At 41.1% G+C, this 23,482-nt stretch overlaps 1 protein-coding gene across 1 annotated transcript in view; it reads right to left on the reverse strand.

The window, feature by feature from the left end:
- LOC105504691 (S-adenosyl-L-methionine-dependent tRNA 4-demethylwyosine synthase) overlaps positions 1-23,482 on the reverse strand; it is a 279,094-nt gene that overhangs the window by 40,137 nt on the left and 215,475 nt on the right. Inside the window, exons 14-15 of the mRNA XM_011932198.1 lie at positions 17,397-17,507; positions 4,879-5,046 (exon numbers count right to left, since the gene is read on the reverse strand). Of these exons, the coding sequence (XP_011787588.1) occupies positions 4,879-5,046; positions 17,397-17,507 (279 nt within the window). The remainder of the gene's footprint in view (positions 1-4,878; positions 5,047-17,396; positions 17,508-23,482) is intronic.

Here is a 23,482-nt window from a genome sequence, read left to right on the forward strand (position 1 = left end):
CAAGGTTATTCAACAAACATTATAGAGAATAATGAGGGTCTATCTCAGATTCTCTCCTCTGTCCTGGTGCACATTTGGTGCCATGTCTGGTTGTGCACTGATCACAATGATTTTCAGTCGTTTTCCCCACTAAACCACAAGCTCCTTGTGGGTAGGGGAAGACCCATAAAAGCAGCAGTAACAACTATTTATTAACTGCCTATTTCACTTCAGGTTCCCTTCTAAGTTCTTTCTTTCTACTTTTTCCTTCCTTCTTTCCTTCCATCCTCTGTCCTGCTCTTCTCTTTTCTCTTTCTCTCTCTCTCTTTCTTTCTTCATGGAGTCTCGCTCTGTCGCCCAGGCTGGAATCCTTCTAGCTACTTTAAATATGTTACTTTTAATCTTGATAATGGCCTTGAAAGCAATACTATTAGTATCAATTTTGAATAAGGATATGAGAGATCTAATTAGAGAGAACAGAGAGACAGAGAGAGAGGAACAGGGAGTCTAGGAGAGTGGTTTAAAATCAGTACAGTTCCAGTAACCCACTGGAACAAAAAATAGAATTCCTGAGTCCATACTGATAAATAAATATATAAATGGGAGGTAAGGGAGGGCTTTTGTTTATAGTAGAATGCTGAAGGTAAATGTGGAAGGAGTGGTACAGTTACAAAAATCAATATTTTACAATCAATAAAACATTTTATCAGGCAGGAACCATCAATAAGGGCTAAATCTATGGGGAAATTTTGGTAAGAAGCGAGATACTGCATTGTCTTACGGTACCTTTTCATAGACAGTTTATTAGGTGCAAAGGAGAGAAACAGAAGAACTGGGTAAAAGGAGTTGGCTGAACAAAATCATCACCACTAATGAGGGAGACACGGACACCAGGTACCAAGTGTGACACTCTGAAAAGGACACATCGCCAACGCAGTATTCCATCGGAGGATGTACAGCCTCAATCTAGCCACAAGGAAAAATCAGGCAAATATAAAACAAAAAACATTTCTTTTCCTTTGTTTTTGAGATGGTCTCGCTGTGTTGCCCAGACTCAACTGTAATGGCATAATCACGGCTCACTGCAGTCTTGACCTCCTAGGCTCAGATGATCCTTCCACTTTAGCCCTCTAAGTAGCTGGGACTACAGGTTCGTGCCATCATGCCTAGGAAATTTTTCTATTTTTAAATAGTGATAGGGTCTCACCATGTTGCCCAGAGTGGTCTTGAACTCCTGGGGTCAAGGGATCCACCTGCCTCAGCCTCTCAAAGTTCTAGGATTACAGGTGTAAGCTACTGCACTTCACCAAGAAATATTTCTATTAAAAGAAAGGGAAGGGGGGAAACTGTATTCTTTTAAAATAGCAACATCATAAAAGACAAAGGAAGACTGTGGAAATGCTCCAAATTGAAGGTGACTACAGAGACATGAGAAGAAAATGTAGTATCTGTCTAGATTAGGGGTTGGGTAACTGTGGCTGGTAGGCCCAATCTGGCCACATTTAGCTCACAAACCTGTTTTAAGGACAGTCTTTGCATTTTTAAGAGATTGTAAAATGAGTAAACAAGCAAAGAATATCTGACAGAGACTATATGTGCCTTGCAAACCTCAAATATTTACTTTATATAAAAATTCAAATATTTACTTTATATCTTTTTTTTTTTTTTTTTTTTTTTTGAGATGGAGTCTCACCCTGTCACCCAGGCTGGAGTGCAGTCGCCCAGGCTCGACTCACTGCAACCTCCACCTCCCGGGTTCAAGCGATTCTCCTGCCTCAGCTTCCTGAGTACCTGAGATTACAGGCCCCTGCCACCACACCCAGCTAATTTTAGTATTTTTATTAGAGATGGGGTTTCGCTATGTTGGCCAGGCTGGTCTCGAACTCCTGACCTCAAGTGATCTGCCCGCCTCAGCCTTCCTCCCAAAGTGCTGGGATTACAGGCGTGAGCCACCGCACCCGGCCCATATTTTCTTTATAAACAAAGTTTGCAGACTCCTGCAGAGTAGATCCTGAACTGGAGGGGGAAATGCTATAAAGGACATTACAAGTTGAACTGACAAAATGTGAATATGGATGGTAGATTAAAGTCATGTATCAGTTTACAGTTTTGAAGTTGATAACTGTATTGTGGTTATAAGAGACAATATTCCTAGTCTTAAGAAATTCACACTGCAACATTTAGGGCAAAGGACCATGACCAATGCAACATTTCCTCAAATGGCTCAGAAAAGACAGATATGTGCATGTGTATGCTGGGGGGCGGGGAACCGGGGGCGGGGGTGCGGAAGGGAGGGAGAGAGAGGGAGAGAGAACAAGAGCACAAGAGAGAGAGCAAGAGAACAAGCAAATGGCAGACAAATAGTAACAGGTGATTTGGCAAATCTGTGTCCTTTGTTCTATTTTTATCATTGTACTTTTTTGTAAATTTGAAATAATTTCCAAGTTTAAAACAAAAGAAAAAGAAAGAAGGAAGGAAAGAAGGGAATACAGGCTCTGGAGTCAGATGCCAGGGCTTAAATCTCATTTCTCCTCCGTACTGGCTGTTTCATCTTGGGCAAGTTACTGAACCCCTTGATGTGTCAATTTCTCATCCGTAAGACAGAGGTCAGGCTGGGCGTGGTGGCCCATGCCTGTAATCCCAGCACTTTGGGAGACTGAGACAGGCGTACCACTTGAGGTCAGGAGTTCAAGACCAGCCTGGCTAACATGGTGAAACACCATTTCTACTGAAAATACAAAAATTAGCTGGGTGTGGTGGCTCACGCATGTAGTCCCAGCTACTCAGGAGGCTAAGGCAGGAGAAGCGCTTGAAGCGGGGAGGCAGAGGTTCCAGTGAGCCGAGGTTGCATCACTGCACTCCAGCCTGTGCAACAGAGCAAGATTCCATCTTTAAAAAAAAAAAAAAAAGGCAGAGGTCTCGATAGTACCTACCTTACAGGGATGCTGTGAGGATTTAAAAATACACTTGACGGTGTCTGTCACACATTAAGCATTTGCCAAATTAGGTGGTTTTATAGAAATAAAAATAACTGAAGCAGCAATAACTGAATCATGCTATGAGCTAGGTGCTGTGTTAAGTGTTTCATAGCAATGGCCTTGGCTAGCAATATGCCCATTTTCCAGATGAAAAGCTGAACAGAGACAAGGGCCAAGATTAAAGCCCTCTAATCAATCTGACTCCACATATAATCTCTTCTCATTCATCACACTACAGAAAGATGAAAGAACTTGCACAAAGTCACCTAGTTAACAAGTGGTGGTGTAAGATTTGTGCCAAGTCTACTTTGCAGTTAACCCTGTGGCTTTCCATTCTTCATGTCTGAGCACTGAATCCCTTGTTGTACAGCCTGGTGTCCGGAACTCAGCAGGCACTCAATAAACACTCGAAGAACTGAATTGGCTTGAATGAGACGGTTTGCTATCTATTTCCTCTATCCTCATGGGAAGACAGAAGAAATCTTACAGACTGAAGGAAAGTATTAAACTAAAATTAAATTGTCCTGTTTTAAATGTTCCTTTGAATACTGCCAGTGGTTTCGAAAGATGCCCTGTAGTATACAAAAGATCAATGGACTAGAGGGAGAGAAGGCTGTGATTCCAGTTTGACACAGCCATTTAAGCCAGTCTTTTCACCGTTCAGACCTCAGTTTCCATATGGAAAAAGTGAGAGGGTTAAATCACATATTTCAAACACCTCAGGAGAGATCTGATCCTAGGCTTGACTTCATTTCTAGAAATAATCTTCTAAATGCAACATACAGAACGCAATCACAGTAACAAGGCACGGGAGAAGACAAGGCAACATGAATGAGAACCTGCAGAAATGACAGACAACAGACACACAGCCACAGAAACTTTAGACATTGGAATTATCAGATGCAAACCATAAAACAACTCACTTCCAGTACTCAAGAAGATAAAACCCAAGCTTGAAAACTTCAGCAGGGAAATAGAAATTACACAAAATAGCATTTTTGAAATAAACAAACCAAGCAGAAATTACACAATTAAAAAACATGAAATCTAAAATTAAGAAATTAATGGTTGAATTTAATAGCATAGGAGACACAGCTGAAGCAAAACTTAGTGAACTGGAATATGAATCAATAGAAACTACCCAAAATGAAATATGGAGAGACGGAGAGACAAAAGCAAAAAAATACAAATGAGAAGGCAAGAGATATAAAAAAATAAATATAGTGACGTCTAACATATGTTTAATTGGAGTCCCAGAGGAGAAAATATAATGAGAAAGAATATGTATTTAAAGAAATAAAGACTAAGAAATTTTCCAGAACTTCTCCAGAAAATTAACAAATTATTTCAGTGGCCCACTTCTATCAAGAACTGGATTTTTCCTTTGCTAGGAGTTATTTACTTAAGAAAGATACTAGATTCATGTACTTGTTCTATCTAATAAAAGGACTAAAGGGGAAAAATGGAAATAGTGTTATAAACTAAAATCCCAAACAAAATTCTCCAGATGCCAAGATTCAAGCAATCTAAAATTTGATAGATACCTCAATATTGCTTCTGACAGCTAGAAACTCATATGGGGACTATTTACTATTTTAGCTTTTCCCTGTCATTCCAGGAAAGGACTAGAGGTTATTACAAGGATATTTTGCTTTGTTTTGTTAGCATGCACCTTCTAAAAACTGCAAACCAGAAAGTACTTCAAGATGTCGAGAGGAGGGCTAAACAAGAAGCAATTTCACACAGAAAAGAGTTTATGAGCCCAGCAGACAGAATTTAATGCTTTCTTATTTTTGTTTTAGGAAAGGTAGTAAACAAGCAAAGAATACCTATAACAATATAAGAGGAAAATAAAGAGAGAAGAGAAGGAAAGAACAGCAGGGTCAGGGGACAGAAGAATCCATGTTTGAGTTATTCTTACCTTTTTGTGTGCTATCAGGAGGCAATTAGAGTGTTCGTGTTCACATGCAATTTCATAGTCAGGGATCAGATCCACCAACTCGCGGACAAACTGTACCACTTCCTCATGCCAGGGCACATGGGCCATGGTAAGACTGCTTGCTGAACTTTCTCCGCAGTAGGTAACACCCTGTGGAAACAGTACAACCATCAGAGATGACTACAGACCTACCTGCACGTCATAGAAGAAGACTTTCAGAGCCAGAAAGCCTTCTTGAGGTCATCCAATGCAATCCAGTCCGCATTTTACAGTGAAGGAAGTGAACATAGAGATGATAAAATCTGCTTAGGAGACCATACAAGTAGCTACTGACAAAGACAGCAGGCTGATGCCCTGGCTACTCTATGACTTAAGTACCTTGCTGGGGCTTAAGTACCTGTGCTTCCTACCGTTGTCACAATCTATGCTGTCTGGTCACAACAATGTATTTGAATCAATAGCATGTCTTTTGATTCAGATTCAAAAAGAGGAATTTTTGAATCTGATTCAAAAATTCAGATTCAAAAATTCCTTCTGAGGAATTCTGAAGGGGTTATCACCCCTTAGGATAATAATGGGGACATAGTGGACACTCATAAAAATTCACTGACCAAGTAATTGATTCACTGGGAAAATAAGCTGAGCTTCCATTTTCTAGTATAATTGAGATTGAAACTGGCAAACTTTTTCCTTAAAGTGCCAGGTAAGGATCCCTTTAAAATAATAATAATTATTATTATTATTATTATTATTATTATTTTGAGACAGAGTCTTGCTCTGTCACCCAGGCTGGAGTGCAGTGGTGCAATCTCGGTTCACCACAACCTCCACCTCCTGGGTTCAAGAGAGTCTCGTGCCTCAGCCTTCCGAGTAGCTGGGATTACAGGCGCCTGCCATCACGCCTGGCTAATTTTTGTACTTTTAGTAGAGATGGGGTTTTGCCATGTTGACCAGGATGGTCTTGAATTCCTGGCCTCAAGCAATCTACCTGCCCCAGCCTCCCAAAAGTGCTGGGATCACAGGTGTGAGCCACTACACCTGGCCTAAAATTATTCTTTAAGGAATTCATTTTGTAATGCACTTTGAATGTGGTTGTATAGACAATCATGCCAAAAGGGAAATATATTTGTGCATGCACCTATATACTTTTACACACAACTACATATACACATGTATTTCACCAACACAGAAATTCTTCTTAAGTACAACTGCAGAAAGATAAACTGTCTAACTCTTTTGGACTCTCTAACAGCCCAGGCATATAAGAGCCCAAAATTTCATAACTAAGTTCTCTATTTGGTAAATTACATAATGGTAAATGATTAATTTTCTAATAATAAAAGATTTATCTTATTTCTTGAGATAAATCTTAACTCTGTGGGCTCTTCAAATACTCACAAATCAAACTTTTCTCAACAACTTGTTTGAATATCCCAGAAACGATTCTGCTAAGTGGGGAATAACTGGGGGGACTGGGAGAAAGGCATGTGCACCCCTCATACACATTCTCTCTCTCACACACACACAAACAGAAACACACACCAATACATATAAAGACAGGACTCACACACACATACCACAGACAATTTGGAGAATGCAGAATGACACTGATTTTTTTTTTATTTTTTATTTTATTTTATCTTATTTTTTCTTGGAGACAAGAGTCTCATTCTTGTTGCCCAGGCTGGAGTGCAGTGGTGTGATCTCGGCTCACTGCAGCCTCCACCTCCTCGGTTGAAGCGATTCTCTTGACTTAGCCTCCCAAGCAGCTGGGAATACAGGCACGTGCCACCATGCCCAGCTAATTTTTGTATTTTTAGTAGAGATAGGGTTTCGCCATGTTGGCCAGGGCTGGTCTTGAACTCCTGACCTCAAGTGATCTGCCCATCTCGGCCTCCCGTGCACTGGGATTACAGGCGTGAGCCACCACGCCTGGCCGACACTGAATTTTTAAAAACCAACAAATGAGCAGAGTGACCCTGACCCTGATGGTAGAGCTGGGACCTGGATGAAGATTCACATGAGCTTTGCCAAACACTCGACTCAAGACAGCTGTTCAGAAAGATCACTGGTGCACTAAACTGAGATGGCCTTTGCGGAATATAAACCACAGCCACCCCACTTAATTACAATAAACAAGAGAATCTTCTCAGCTTGCCCAGTGATTTAGAGGATTCATTAAACAGAATTGGAGCTGAAACTGTGCCCTAAAGAGTTAAAGAAATCAACGACTAACAGAAATTCTTGTGTTTGCAGGATGGCAGTATAAGAAAATAAACAACTTGCTAAAATGCTGAAACTCCCTCTGCTTATAAGATTAAAAAAAAAACTGGCTGAAATTGGTTGGAACCACCATGGCCAATGGAGTCTGAGTAGAAACAGCTTGCTGACATCACAGCCCAAATTTACAACACATTTCATACTAACTCCGCCTGAATTTGCATATGTAATCCATGAGGAAGCATGATGAAACAGACAACTGCGTGTGTCCGAGGACTTTTCAGATCTCGCCTTTCCTTCCAGTAATCACTTACTAATCCGAGAGTCCATCCCCTGATAAAATCACTGCCTTAAAGCCTGCACAGGAAGACAACTTTGAGCTGGACTTAGTGTCTCTTTATTAGTCGACTTGCAATAACAAAGCTTTTTTTTCCTCCCTCAAAAACCCTATGTCAATTAGTATTGGCTTCCAGAGCATCAGGCAGTGAGCCCCTTTTGCTCAGTAACAGAGCTTAAGGTGAAGAAAAAAGGCAAATAATGACATGGTTCAATCAATCATTATGAAAGCATGGCTGAAAAACTGCTAGCCTTACCCAAGTGCATAAAAAAACATGAAAATGATTTATTGATAAGCCAAATTAGTCATAAAAGTGTACCTTAATTTAAATATTGCTTATATGTGGATTACACAAACAACCATGTATGCAGTAGCTACTTCAAAGGACTTCCTTTTTAATATTTAAAAAGTTAGTTCACTGAATCACAGAGTTGTTAGATAAGATCTTGTCTTCGTGAGAACAGCTTTTGAAAGTATTTTAGGCCGGGCGCGGTGGCTCAAGCCTGTAATCCCAGCACTTTGGGAGGCCGAGACGGGCGGATCACGAGGTCAGGAGATCGAGACCATCCTGGCTAACACGGTGAAACCCCGTCTCTACTAAAAATACAAAAACTAGCCGGGCGAGGTGGCGGGCGCCTGTGGTCCCAGCTACTTGGGAGGCTGAGGCAGGAGAATGGCGTAAACCCGGAAGGCGGAGCTTGCAGTGAGCTGAGATCCGGCCACTGCACTCCAGTCCGGGCGACAGAGCGAGACTCCGCCTCAAAAAAAAAAAAAAAAGAAAATATTTTAATATTTTATTACACAGCAAAAACAGCCACGAAACACTGAGGGGAGATTTAGTTTGGGAATGGAATGAGAGAATGCCTGCTGTGGTTCATTATCATGACTCCACCATTCCTTACAACTCTATGATGCTTTATGGTATTTTCACATGAAATTTCTCATTTTAGCCAGATAAAACCCTTTGAGGAGGCTAGGCACGGTGGCTCATGCCTGTAAACCCAGCTCTTTGGGAGGTTGAGGTGGGCAGATCACTTGAGGTCAGGAATTCGAGACCAGCCTTGCCAGCATGGTGAAACTCCGTCTCTATTAAAAATACAAAAATTGGCTGGGCGTGGTGGTGCCCGCCTATAATCCCAGCTACTTGGGAGGCTGAGGCAGGACAATCGCTCGAACCTGGGAGGCAGAGATTGCAGTGAGCTGAGATCGCACCTCTGCATTCCAGCCTGGGCAACAGAGCGAGACTCTGTCACAAAACAAAACAAAAACCAAACAACGACGACAACAAAACCCTCTGAGGGAAGCAGTCCTGGGTAACTTTCTGAGTCAACCACAGAGCCAGAGCCTGCACCGTGACAGAAACGCTCTGGGCAGAAAATGGTCTTGGTGACTTAGACTGGGGGTCACCTCAGGGACCCCGAGCTCTCAGTTAGGCGCCCAATGGCTCTGTCTGGTGTCCTCTCTGCTGCGACTGCCCCACTTCATCCTACCCTCTAGTCTACTGATGGCTTGCCCTGACTTTATTCCTGAGCACAGAATTATCTAAAAAACTTTCCCTTCATATCACAGCTGTCTGCCACCTTCTCACCTACTCTCACCCTCACCCCCAACTCCATTTATCAGAAGCAGCAACTTCTTCGCCCAAAACTCTGAATAAAGAACAGTCTGAAGAAAACAGATGGGTACAGTGTGGTGATGGAAAAGCCAAGTCACTCACGCCAGAATCTGCAGGCTGAGGAGTGTCAAGCAGACCCCAAGAATGTTCGTGAAGAACAGGATCATTTATGCATCTTTGGAGTTTGCAGTGAAAAGCATAACCCACACTTTTACAACCTGGTGGCTTTCGGACCCACCCCACTGCCCTAGGAGATGGGGGCTGCTATACTGTGGATAGCTGAGCCTTCAAACCTCATGCTGAAATGTGATCCCCAGTGTGAGGGGTGCAGCCCAATGGGAGGTGTTTGGGTCACAAGGGCAGTGTCCATCTGTCTGTCTCTCTGTCTGTCCATCTGTCTCTTTCTCTGCCTTCTGCCATGATTGAAAGCGGCCTGTGGCCCTCACCACAAGCAGCTGCTGGCACCAGGCTTCTTGTAGAGCCTGCAGAACCATGAGCCAAATAAACCTCCTTTCTTTAGAAATTACACAGCCTCAGGTATTCCTTTATAGCGATGCAAACAGACTAAGACGGGGCCATAAAGTCTTCCTCACTGGCTGCTTGGAGAGTTTGCCTTGGGATTCATGGTCTGTGGGAAGAGCAGTATTGCGCTGGTTTGACTACTTGATATCCTAATTAAACCAACTGGGTGTCAAAAGACTCCTGATACTGTTTTTGTTCCCTATAGTTTGATGAGAAAAGAAATAATGATTTTATGATTTTTTTTCCCCACAATATACCCCAAATACTTCATTCCTTTATCCTAAAAATGCTTCAGTAACTCCCCTTTAAACCATCCCAAGCTTCTTACCACGGCACGAGGCCTTCCTCACCTGCCTCTGTAGCTTGCGCTAACAATGGACCATCAGCCATTCAAGCCCCTGTCTTTTGGCCATATGCACAAGTAACTCTAGAGCTGGACTGCCCACTCAGCATCCTGTCTGCACCTGGCTAAAACGACCCGTCAATTTCTTTAACCTCCATTCAGGAACCTCTACGCTATCTGACCCTTATCTTATCACATCCTGTGCAGTTATCTGTTACCAGGTAACTGGTACAACAAAGCGTCAAAACTCTGAGCCCTTCGAGGGCAGGGACTGTGTCTTGTTCCTCTTGGTACCCCAAATCAATCTATGCTAAATGAAAGAAAAATCGAGTCAGACATTCTCCTATGACATTAAACTCCACAACCCTTTTCTGATCTAATACAAAATTTCATTCACATTACTCAGGAGTTTTCTACTCCGTAACAGTTATGAGCCAGCTGATAAACGCTCATTAGGGACTGCTACCTACAAGAAAAAGTGACTGTATTCCTCATCTTTGTGGGAGAGAGTGAGGCTATGCTAAGACAATCATTCTGCAGGGTGCATTCTGCAAGGATTGAGCATTCCACACAGCTAGGGGGCTAACAGTAAGTAGTTTTAAACCATTTGACAACAAATAATTACAGAGCACTTCCTAGTCTCAAGGTGTAATGCTAGGGGGAGAACACACAGACAGTATTTCATTTACAAATGGATTGTATTACAAAAGTTTTCAGCAAGACAGATGGTTGTAACAGGAAACCTTTTCACAAGCAAGCAAGTAAATAATGACAAGGAAGATTCTCAGGCTAGCAAATAAAGGCCTCTTTAGGCCTAATGAAGTGAAGATACATGCTAATTTACAAGGAATATAGCAGAAAAATATTTTACAAGAGTGGTAAAGAAAGAAAAGAGGAAATCGATATGATAAAGAAATAGCCTCTATTGATTTCGTTTAAATAAATGTGCTTAATGGAAAGCAATCAAAAAACTTAACTGAATCTGGGCATACATTACCCCACTGAATTCTCAAAACAAACTTATTAAAGAGACATTCTTATTCTAATTTTAATATTGACAGAATTTAGGCTCAAAGAGGATGAATAACCTGTCCTAGGCTACACTGGCACATTTTAGGTAGGTATCAAAACTGGGCATTGCCTCTCGCCCCATGAGACTCCAGTAAGTGCAGACTATGGGAGACCCCAGATCTGACATGCACACACGCACACGCACAAACACAACACACACGCACACAAACACCACACACATGCACATACACACACACACGCACATGCACACACCACACACATGCACAAGCACAACACACACACATATGCATATACATAACACACACAACACATGCACAAACATGCACACACACAAAACACACACACACACCACACACATATACACACCACACACACACACACACGCATCAGGGAGGAAAGATGCTGAGGGCATGCCTGGCCATGACGCCACTCCCGCATTTACAATCGCCCTTCCTGACCCAAGGGTGTTCATGCTACCATTTCTATGACCAAAGTTAAGATGATTTTTCCTTTGACTCACAAATGAGAAACTGCACACAGGGTAGATAGAAAAAGGAAGGCAGAGTTTCCTAAATCCAATTAGGTTAGTGCTACAAGCAAAATGAGAAAAAGAAGTTGAATAGGGAGACATACACATGTCAGAAACCTTCCTCAAACTGGATTTAGGAATTTGTCAACAGTTCAGCACAGTACTCTGAATGCACACATGTACACATATGTGTGTGCTTCCATTTTAAAGTCAAAGAACTTAATAACAAAAAGGTAAGCAACTCAACTGAAATACAAAGGGTATGAACAGCATTGTGTCTGCGTCTGCAGGGAGCTCAAGGCATATCCATGAATTCAGGGTCAATTTGTATTATTGATTTTACATCTTGGGAGCATTTATATGACCTTGAGGTACCATAATATTAAATTTGAATTCCAAGGCTGTTTGAGGGTAAGGCCCTGGAGAGAATTTTCCTTTTTACCAAGAGCATGGGTATGGAACAAACCTTCCAAGTGTTACTGTGTCTGTAGTTTTTCCCTAATCCATCCTTTCACTGAAGGTGAAATGTCCTAGTCTTCTGTCCTTTAAACCCAAGTCCTGTCTACTGGGACCATGGAGTACTTCTAGAATGGTTTCTTTTCTTCTAGCTCCAAGAGTGTCTCCCTTACGGCCATGACAGATATGTACCTTCCCAAACGTATGGTTTTCATAACAGATTCACTTCTAAGTGCTTATCCTTAGAGAGGTTTGAGGTTATAGCCTACCATATTGCTAGTTCTTATCAAATGTTTTATGGAGAGGCCTTATTATTATTGTTGTTATTTATCTATTTATTTATTTTGAGACAGAGTCTTGCTCTTTTGACCAGGCTGGAGTACAGTGGCACGATCTCAGTTCACTGCAGCGTCTGCCTCCTGGGTTCAAGTGATTCTCATGCCTCAACCTCCCGAATAGCTGGGATTATAGGCACCCGCCACCATGCCCAGCTAATTTTTGTATTTTTAGTACAGACAGGGTTTCACCGTGTGGCCAGGCTGATCTCGAACTTCTGACCTCAAGTGATCCACCTGACTCGGCCTCCCAAAGAGCTGGGATTACAGGCATGAGCCACCAGGCCCAGCTAATAATTTTTAAAACTCCTCTACTTTAGAAATTTTTAACTTTAATTAATAAGACAACAACAACAAAAGATGTCTTTCCAGACATTCTGTAGTTTAATCCTATTGAACAGGAAAAGTATGCCTTCTCCATTTACTTATTTCATTTGTCTTTTGAATTACAAACCAATGCATGCTCATTGCAATAATCCACACAATATATAATTACAAAATGTAAAATTAATAAACCTTCCCCCTTCTCTCAAATAGATAACTGTTAACAATCCGACATACATCCTTCCATACTTTTCTTACATAAATACATCTGAACATACAACATTGAAAATGCAATCGAGGATTTAAAAGAAAAAAAGAAAATGGAATTACATAATAAATACTATTCTAGAATTTGTTTTGCCTCTTAGTAGCAGTATGCTATATTCTGTAAACATCCCTTTTGCTACTACAGCATCAAAGGAAGACATCTCATTAACTTGCTAGATGAATGACAGGTAAGTTAACAAAGCATGAGACTAACCCTCTAGTGACCAGGCATTTGACATTCATTGCAGGACTTCTCCCTGGGATCTTCTACGAAAGATCTGACATGACTGAATGTGCCTCCCTCTGATGTAACATGAACTGTTATTTATTACATCATATTGTATCATCAAAAAATTAATTTTAAGCCAGGCACGGTGGCTTAATCCCAGCACTCTGTAATCCCAGCACTCTGGGAGACTAAGGCAGGCGGATCATCTGAGCTCAGGAGTTCAAGACCAGCCTGGGCAACACGGCAAGACCCTGTCTCTACAAAAAGTACAAAAATTGGCCAAGCATGTTGGTGTACACCTGTAATCCCAGCTGCTTGGGTGGTGGAGGCATGAGAATTGCTTGAACGTCGGAGGTGGAGGTTGCAGTGAACCGAGATTGTGCCACTGTGCTCCAGCCTGGGAGACAGTGAGACCTTGTCTCAAAAAAAAAAAAAATAATTTTGGTTATACATTTCTCCAAGAGTTTTCAATTATAAAATCTCTCAGAGTAGGTCATTTTACTTTTATAGGTTTTTGCCTATTTTCAATAAAACATTCATTTCCCAAATAGCACATTCATACAAAATTTTTCATCTCCAGCGCTTTAACAAGGCTTATCACATGGAGAGAACTCAAAAATACTGTTGAATGCAAGGACAAAATAATAAAATAGAAATTTTGAAAGAAAACTTTGTTGTTAATAGCATCTTAGCTAGGTTGGGTGCAGTGGCTCATGTCTGTAATCCCAGCACTTTGGGAGGCTAACGTAGGAGGACTTCTTGAGGCCAGGAGTTCAAGACCAGCCTGGGCAACACAGTGAGACCCCATTTCTATAAATACAAAAATGTTTTAAATTAGCCAGGCGTGGTGGTGTGCATCTGTCATCCAGCTACTTGGGAGGCTGAGGTGGGAGGATCACTTGAGCCCAGGAGCTGTAGGCTGCTGTGAGCCATGATTGCACCACTGCACTCCAGCCTGGGCAACTGAGCAAGACTGTCTCAGAAAAACGAAACAAAACACATCTCAGCTATAGACAGAAGGCTTTATCTATTTCCTAATGATGTTCATAGTTTGGTGAACCAAGTAATATCCAACAGAGAATTATGCTGTTTAAAGAAAGCTGTCTTTCTTTAAAAAATAATTCTTTAAAATTATACTGTTTAAAGAAAGTTGTCTTTCTTTAAACAGCTGATTTTTTTTTCAGATTTAAAATACCTGTTCTTTATAGAAAAACATGACTGCAAAAGTAAGAAAGGAGAGGGGAGAGGCGGGGCAGGAGGGAAGAAAGGAAGGAAATTAAAAAAGGGGAGATTCAGCCAAGCTGCTTTATTATAATAGAGGTTTTACTGCAACATAATTTGAGGCAGCATTCTTTAATAGCTAAATCGTAAATTGAAACACCACTAATCTCTGATGTTGGCAAGGTTTGCTTAAGCTGACACACATTTTCAGGGGCAGTTTGTATCTTTGCATCATTAGAGCTCTTGCCAAGAGTAGCCTTTTGAAATTAAGAGCAATTTCAAGAGTGTCTTCAGCCTGACCAGAGATAAAATGTTACATACTCAGACAGGAGTATTTCATCTGTTCCCACCTCCCCACCCCTCTAGAGCAACACCAAAAACTAAACTCACCAAAAGACAGCTGTAAAACCTCTGATATGACACAGAGAGCGTTCAGTTTCAAAGCCATAAACGGAAATGAGCAGAGCTGGCTTTCCCAGACAGGGTACATTTTCTCATCACTTGTCTTGTGGACTCTTAGTTGCCCAAAAAAGCCATTACTTCCAATCATTATTTCTAGTCCTATCTTATCCCTGAAATTTTGAGCTTATAAAACCTACGATCTGTTTAAACTTTTACTCGGATATTTAACAGATACCTCAAATTTAACGTGGCCAACAGGGAGCTCAAAATTTCTCCCCAAATATGTCCCCTTTTCCCTCCTGGTTTCCTGTATCTCAGCAAACAGTTTCACCATCCACGCAATGGCTTAAGCCAAAAACCTAGGTGCTATTCTTGATTCTTTTTTCTTTCAGCTCATACCTATAATCTAGCAAAAAGTTTCATTTGTTCTGCTTCCAAAACGAATCCTAAATGCACCCACTGCTCTCTAGCCCTAGTCCCACTGACCTTTCCCAAACCATCTCTTGCTTGGACTAACCACTCACTTCGTGACTGTTCTGCCTACTCTACTGCCCTCTATAACCAAGCCATGCTGCAACAGTGGGGTGATCTTTTAAAATCACAAATCAGATTGCATCTCTCCCCAGCTTCACGCCCTTTCCCAGTGCACCTATATTCAAAAAGCTTACCATCAAACTTAGTTTAAAATCCAATCCCCTATCTTTGCTTGAAAGGCCTCCTAAAAGCTGCCCCAGCCCACTGCTCTGATTCATCCTGTGCCACTGCCAACCTCAGCTGCTCTACTAGGATAGCACAGGACCTCCGAGGACTACCACCACCTGCCCGGAATGCCCTTACCCCAGGCTTCTGCAGACCACTTACATATCAGTTTTTAAAATGCCATCTCAGGCCCAGAGCGGTAGCTCTAATCCCTGTAATCTCAGCATTAATCCCTGTAATCTCAGCACTTCGGGAGGCTGAGGTGGGTGGATCACTCAAGGTCAGGAATTCGAGACCAGCCTGGCCAACATGGTGAAACCCCGTCTCTACTAAAAATAGAAAACTTAGCCAGGTGTGGTAGTGGGCAGCTGTAGCACCACCTTCTTGGGAGGCTGAGGGAGGAGAATCGCTTGAACCCGGGAGGCAGAGGTTGCAGTGAGCCAAGATCGTGCCACTGCACTCCAGCCTGGGTGACACAGCAAGACTCCATCTCAAAAAACAGTAAAATAAGATAAAATAAAATGTCATCTCAGAAAAGCTTCTCTAAAACAGTCAACCACCATATCTAGTAAAATAATATATGCATTTACCCTTTGACCCAGGAATACACTCATAGGAATCTATCCCAAAGGCACACTTACAAAAATATGAGAGGCAAACAGACATTATGTGACTCCTGATTGGAGTATACGAGACCGCCAGTGAAATATTCCTGAAATATAAAACAAACCCACACACACATGTACTCCTGAATGTAATCAATCTTCTCTTGATCTAACTATAGGCACCGATCCACAGGAAATATAGGAAGCACAGGAACATGCAATCAACAGAATCTAAAATATAAACATAGGGCATCAGCCCAAGATGCATGATCCATTTTCTATAGCAAAGTGATTTCTAAGAGGATAAAAAAACCCATGGAAGAGGAAATTAAAATTTTTAGTTGAAAATTTTTGGGTATGAGCCCAGCACTCTGAATAACTGTTTCAAAAGAATACACATCAGCCGGACACAGTGGCTCACACCTATAATCCCAGCACTTTGAGAGGCCGAGGCAAGAGGGTCGCTTGAGACCAGAAGTTTGAGACCAGACTGGGCAAAACAGTGAGACCGTCTCTTTACAAAAAAATTAAAAAATAGCCAGGCACAGTGGTGTGCACCTCTAGTCCCAGCTACTAAGGAGGCTGAGGCAGGAGGATTGCTGGAGCCCAAGAGTTGGAGGTGCAGTGAGCTGTGATCACAGCACTGTACTCCAGTCTGGGTGACAGAGCAAGTCCCTGTCTCAAAATAAGATAACATAACATAACGTAACATAACATAACATAACGTAATGTAACATAACACAACACATAACACAGCATAACTAAAATAAAATAAATAAAATAAAATAAAGTAAATAAAATAAGAGCAGATATCTTTTAGGAATATATGCTGAAATAATTGTGGGTAAATGATTTAATTTTGGTAGTTTGCTTTAAAATAATCTGGGCTAAGAGCAGAGAAAATGGGTAAAGGTATAATTGAAACAACTCTGGATCCTGAGTTAATCATTTTTGAAGGTGAGTGATGGGTGGATGGGGGTTCATTAGACCAATCTCTCTACTTCCGTATATGTCTGAAATAAAAGTTTATGTAAAAGCCAACCAATTACTCACCACCACACTATTTTATTTCTCAGCATATTCATGTCACTACATGGTTTTTAATGACTCATTTTGTGTCGACTGTCCATCCTCCCACTAAAGCACTAGCTTTGTAAGAGCAAGAGCTTGGTCTTCTTGACGGCTATTATCCCTAAGGCCTAGAACAATGCCAGGTTTTTGATGAATATCGACCATGAAATGAATACATCAATAAAATTCCTGGGACCTCTAGAGTTTTACAAGGTGTTAACTCCACCATGGCCAACGAAGCACCACGATTCTTTGTCACTCCACCACGGCCACCAGAGCGAGCAGGGGCTTACCTTCACTTCAATGAAGTCAGGATTCCCCAGAAACACGAGCTGCGCGTAGGCCTGGAGCTCGTCCACGTTCCATGCTTTCACAAGCGTCAGTCTGTAGACAGTTCGTTGTTGCTAAAACAAAGGAAAAGCCAACTTCGTTGTTATCTTGGTGGACATCATCTCTTAACCTAGAGGGTTTCTCAAGCTTCTTCAACCCAGGGAACCCAGGACGGGCAAAACTCATCATGAACTTTTGTATTTTGAGGAAAGATGAAACAAAAATAAACACTATGATTGTAACATGCCTTATGGAAGGCACAACTGATACTGACATATATATTCTCTCCCCCATAGCATTTAAGGCTACGCCAGGCACCCAAAGGTTTCTTGACACAGACACACTGAACTACATTTAGTAAGGAATGGTAAACTGACCAAACAGTGTTGGGCTACAAAAAATTAATTCAAATATCCTCTAGGCCTTCAGGTAATAATCACCCAAGTTGTTAGTGACAAGAATTGTTAATAAGTCCTGTCTTCTTTCCTACTCCCTCATTATTTAATGATCTCTTGGCATTTCTTACTGGCAGAAAAGGCACATGGATGGACTGTCAATATTGCCATTTGTGTGCCATATAACCACAAGAGGGACTGGCTTTCTTTCTTTTCTTCTTTATTTTTTTAGAGACAGGGTCTCACTCTGTGGTCCAGGCTGGAGTACAGTGGTGCAATCTTAAGTCACCACAGCCTCAATCCCCTGGACTCAAGTGATCCTCCTGCCTCAGCTTCCCAAGTAGCTGGGACTACAGGCACACGTCATCATGCCTGGCTAAGCTTGAAAAATTTCTTAGAGATGGGGTTTTGCTATGTTATTCAGGCTGGTCTCGAACTCTTGGCCTTAAGTGGCGCTCACGCCTGAGGCTTCCAAAGGGCTAGGATTACAGGCGCACACCATTGTGCCAAGCTAGATTTCTGAAAATGTAATTAGACAACAGGCATTAAAGCCTTTAAAAAGCTTACACCCTGACTTTGTAGCTCCCTTTTAGAACCCAAAACAAATGATTAAAAATTCAAAGACATTAAAAAATCTCAGGACAATATTATTAATAATGGCTTAAGGCCGGGCATGGTGGCTCATGCCTGTAATCCCAGCACTTTGGGAGGCCGAGGTGGGGGGATTACCTGAGGTAAGGAGTTTGAGACCAGCCTGGCCAACATGGTGAAACCCCATCTCTACTAAAAATACAAAAACGAGCCAAACGTGGTGACGCACACCTGTAATCCCAGCTACTCGCGAGGCTGAGGCAGGAGAATCATTTGAGCCTGGGAGGTGGAGGTTGCAGTGAGCTGAGACCACAGCCACTGCACTGAGACAGAGCAAGACTCTGTCTCAAAATAAATAAATAAATAAATAAATAAATATAAATAAATAAATAAGAATGGCTTAAAATCTAAAGTGAGACCTACCCGTTGGGTAGGTGCAGAACCTGTGACTTGCCTATAACCAACAGACTATGGCAAAGGTGATGGGATGTATGTGGTTCTATGCACATGATTACATGCATCTGTAGCAAATGCCCAGGTAAAATCCAGGCTACCAACCCTCAAACCACACCTTAAGTAGCAATGCTCAAAATACTCAAGAAAAAAAAAAAAAAGCAAAATGAAAGGGATGCACAAAATGATACCAATCTTATTACTTTAGTCTATGTTTGAAAACTTCAAACATTTATTAAAAAAAGAAGAAACACTTGAAGTCTTCATTGAAGAAAACTAAGAGATCATTAAGAAGGAATACTAGGCAGCCACACCAGAAATTAATGTTTTCCAAGCATATTTACTCATATGTACTCAAAAGTTCCTTCTAAAATGCAGTATATCACGCAAGGAAAGACAGAAATCTTCCAGATTCCCTCTACATGCTTATAATTCTTCCAATGCCAAAAGTTAACAACAATAGTAGAAAACTGCAGACCAATCTCACTCATACTTATATATGTAAAAATATTATAGGAATTTTAGCAAGTAAAATTCAGCATTCTGTTAAAAATTCTGGGAATGCAAAAACAATTCAGTATTAGGCTATACAGTAATACAATTCATTATACTAGTAGTTCAACACAGAAAAACCACACAATCATCTTCATAGATACCCAAAGGTATTTGATATAGTTTAAAAGCCATCCCTGCTTTTAAAACAAAACAGAATGAGCAAATCAAATGCCATTTGGTAAATTCAGTAATTAAAAAAACACGTCCTTAACATAAAAAAAAAAAAAAATCCACAACATTCTCCAGTCAATAGTCAACACTATTCTTAGTGGCTAAATAAACAGAGGGGCTGGGAGTGGTGGCTCACGCCTGTAATCCCAGCACTTTGAGAGGCCAAGGTGGGTGGCTCACTTGAGGTCAAGAGTTCAAGGCCAGATTGGCCAACATGGTGAAACCCCATCTCTACTAAAAAATACAAAAATTAACTGGGCATGGTGGCAGGCACCCGTAATCCCAGCTGCTTGGGAGGCTGAGGCAAGAGAATTGCTTGAACCCAGGAGATGGAGATTGCAATGAGCCAAGATTGTGCCACTACACTCTAGCCTGGGCAACACAGTGAGACTCTGTCTCAAATAAACAAATAAATAAATGCATTTCTATTTAGCTGGACAAACAGAAGAATTTCTAGTCTTTCTTAAAAAACACCTTTCTACAAGTTATGATCAAAGCAACAAGGCCAGGATAAGAATTACCAGAGGATATACAAAAAATAATTAACTGTAAATAATATAACTGGCTTCTTGGAAACCTAAGAGAATCAACTAAAAATGAGACTAGGCCAGTTACCAAATAAAAATATAAAAACCAACAGCTTTCCAAGCATACAGTAGTGAGTTAAATATGGACACTGGGGCCAGAATGAATCCCAACCCATGTACTAGATATCGCTACCTCTCTGTTCTTAGTTTCTGCCTGAATGTAGCATTCAGCATGTGGAATCTAGAACTAAGCTTGGCAGCTGTGTATCATACCAAGTATTAGCTATTATATGCCAGCAATCAGCAATTACAAAATTCAAGAGAAAGCATATTCTACTTATAATTATAAAATGCATCTATAAAATGGCTAGTGATTCAGTTGGGTGCAGTGGCTCATGCCTGTAACCCCAGCACATTGGAAAGCCAAGATTGGAGGATTACTTGAGGCCAGGAATTCGAGACCAGCCTGGGCAACATAAAGAGACCCCATACAAAAAAATACAAAAAATACAATAGCCAGGGATAGCTGAAGCAGGAGGATTGCTTGAGCTTGGGAGGCAGAGGATGCAGTGAGCCATGATCACACCAACGCACTTCAGCCTGGGTGACAGAGCAAGACCGTGTCTCCAAAAAAAAAAAAATATAGATATATATATATATAAATGCCTAATGCTTAAATTATGAAATAGCATGCAGGACAGTGAATAAAATCAACTTTTCTAAGAGACCTAAACAAAAACTCATCTACATGGAGAGCCATGATAGATTGATAAATATAATGTAATTCCAATGAGAGTTTACAATTCATCTGAACAAATAAACTGGCAATGGTAACCATAAAAATAATAGCAGGAGTTTGCAATTACTCAGCCCTTACTATGTGCCAGCTGTTGTTATAAAGTACTTTGTAGCTTGGCAAAGATTCCAATATTTGTCTAATCTTTACAACAAATCTCACAAAACAGATTGGATTATTATCCTCACTTTACAGATACGAAGGTGAGGCTGACAGCTGTTAAGTAAATTGCCTGAAGTTACAGAGCTGGAGAGCAGCAAAGCTGGGGTGTGAACCCAAGCAGTAGTGACGTGGGAGACTGGCAGGACTTGTTTTCTGGTTACAACCCTGCTGACCAAAACAGGTCCAGACAGGATGAAGTGAAGAAACCAGCAGGAACCAGCAGATGGCCACTAGGGTGATCCCAAGATAGCCTTCTTGTTCATTAGCATAAGACACTCCCACCAGGGCCATGACAGTTTACAGATGCCATACAACAACCCAGAAGTTACTGCCCCTTTCCTGGAAACTTCTAAATAACACATCCCTTTATTTGCATTGGCCTGCCCCTTAATTTGCATATGATTGAAGTGCATTTATATGCATATAAATACAGTTGCCAAGAGCCCATACAATGCCCATTCTGGGTGTACTGCCTATGAGTTAGCCCTGCTCTGTAAGGAGCTATACCCTTCAATAAAAGATTCCCATCTAATGCCATGGGCTTGCCCTTTCTTTCCTGGATGACGCCAAAAACCCTCCCATGCTAAGCCCCAGTTTTGGGGCTCACCTGTCATTGCAACAGTAGGAACCAGAACAGGCTCTCACTTTGCTAAATCTTTTAAAACTGTGAAATGAAACACACAAAGAGAAATGTACACAAAACACAAATGTATAACTCCAGGGATTATCACAAAATGCTCATCACCCAGACACCCAGACATTCTGCTCCTCCCAGTCACTATCCACTCCCTTTACCTGACTGATACCTAATATTCTGACTTTAATATGATAGTCTAGTTTTTGCCTGTGTTCGGAATTTATGTCAGTGGAATCATACATTTATGTTGTGTCTGACATCTATCACTCCACACTATAAATACATGAAAAAAAATTCACCCATGTTGCTGCATGTTTAGGTTTGCTCATTTTCATTATCTAGTATTGGGTTGCATGAATACACAACAAGGTATTCTATCATTCCCTAGACATCTGGATTATTTCCAGGTTTTAGCTATTGTAAAACAATGCAGCTATCTCTTTGAACGCCAGAGTTTAGTTTTGCCTGTTTAAGGAAATTATAAAAAATGCTACTGTGGCATATATTCTTTTGTGTCTGGCTTCTTTCACTGAATTTGATATTTGCGAGATTCATTCATGCTGTTCTACGTCACTGGAGCTCCAGTGTCCCAGTAGAGTGCGTGGTACTTATGTGTAACCATAGATACATCTTTATGGCCACATTGTATGAATATACTACTAGTGAACAATTTTAACCCCCTACTTTGGGTTTCTTAAAAAATACTGCTGCCCTGAGCGCTACTGTACTCATCTCTCTCTCCCCCATCTCCTTTTTTTTATTTCCCCTGGCTTGAGATAGGGTCTCGCTCCATCATTCAGGCTGGAGTGCAGAGGCATAAGCACAGCTCACTGCAGCCTCAACCTTCCAGGCTCAAGGGATCCTCTTGTCTCAGCCTCCTGAGTAGCTGATACTACAGGCACATGTTGCTGCTCCTAGTTTTTTTTTTTTTTTTTTTTGTAGAGTCAGGCTCTCACTTTGTTGTCCAGGCTGTTCTCAAACTCTTGGGCTCAAGCAATCCTCCCAAAGTGCTAGGATTACAGGCATGAGCCACCGTGCCTGGCTGTACCTGTCTCTTGATACACAAGAACACACATTTTCTAGGATCTACCTAAATATGGAAATGCTGGGTCATGGGATATGAATACATTCAACCTTAGCAGACATTGGCAATCTGATTGCCAAAGTCATTTTGCCACACTTTCATTCATATTGTACCAGAGTTTTGGTTGGTTATCTTCAACAACACTTAGCGTTGCTAGTTTTCACCACTTTTGCATTGTTTTGCCTTGCATCCGCCTGTGATGTAAGCAAGCTGAGTTCATATGTTTTCTGGCCATCTGTATCTCTGTTTTTGTGAAGTACTGGTTCAAATGTCTTGAATATTCCTCTACTGGAATATCTGTCTTTTTTCCATTTGTAAATTCCATTCCAATTTCCATCAGTAAATTGAAATTTACTGATTTTCAATAAATTATTTGCATTTTCTGGAAAGAAAAGCTCTGTTACAAATGTATTAGAAATAATTTCATCCACTTTACAGCTTCCTTTTTTTTCCACAATGTCTTCTGATCAATAAGAATTCCTAATTGTCATACATTTCCACTTTCTTTTCTTATTAGCGTTTCTTTCGTATTAGGGTTTCTTGTGTCTCTTTAAAGGATCATTCCATGCTATCAAGAGCATGAAGAAAAGCTCTTACACTTTTTTCTAGAAGTTGTATCATATTGCCACTCACATTTGTGTCAAAAATCCACCACAACTGACTTTTGCGTGTGGTGTT

Source organism: Colobus angolensis, unplaced genomic scaffold (assembly GCF_000951035.1).
Source record: "Colobus angolensis palliatus isolate OR3802 unplaced genomic scaffold, Cang.pa_1.0 Scaffold122, whole genome shotgun sequence".
Taxonomy (NCBI): Eukaryota; Metazoa; Chordata; class Mammalia; order Primates; family Cercopithecidae; genus Colobus; species Colobus angolensis.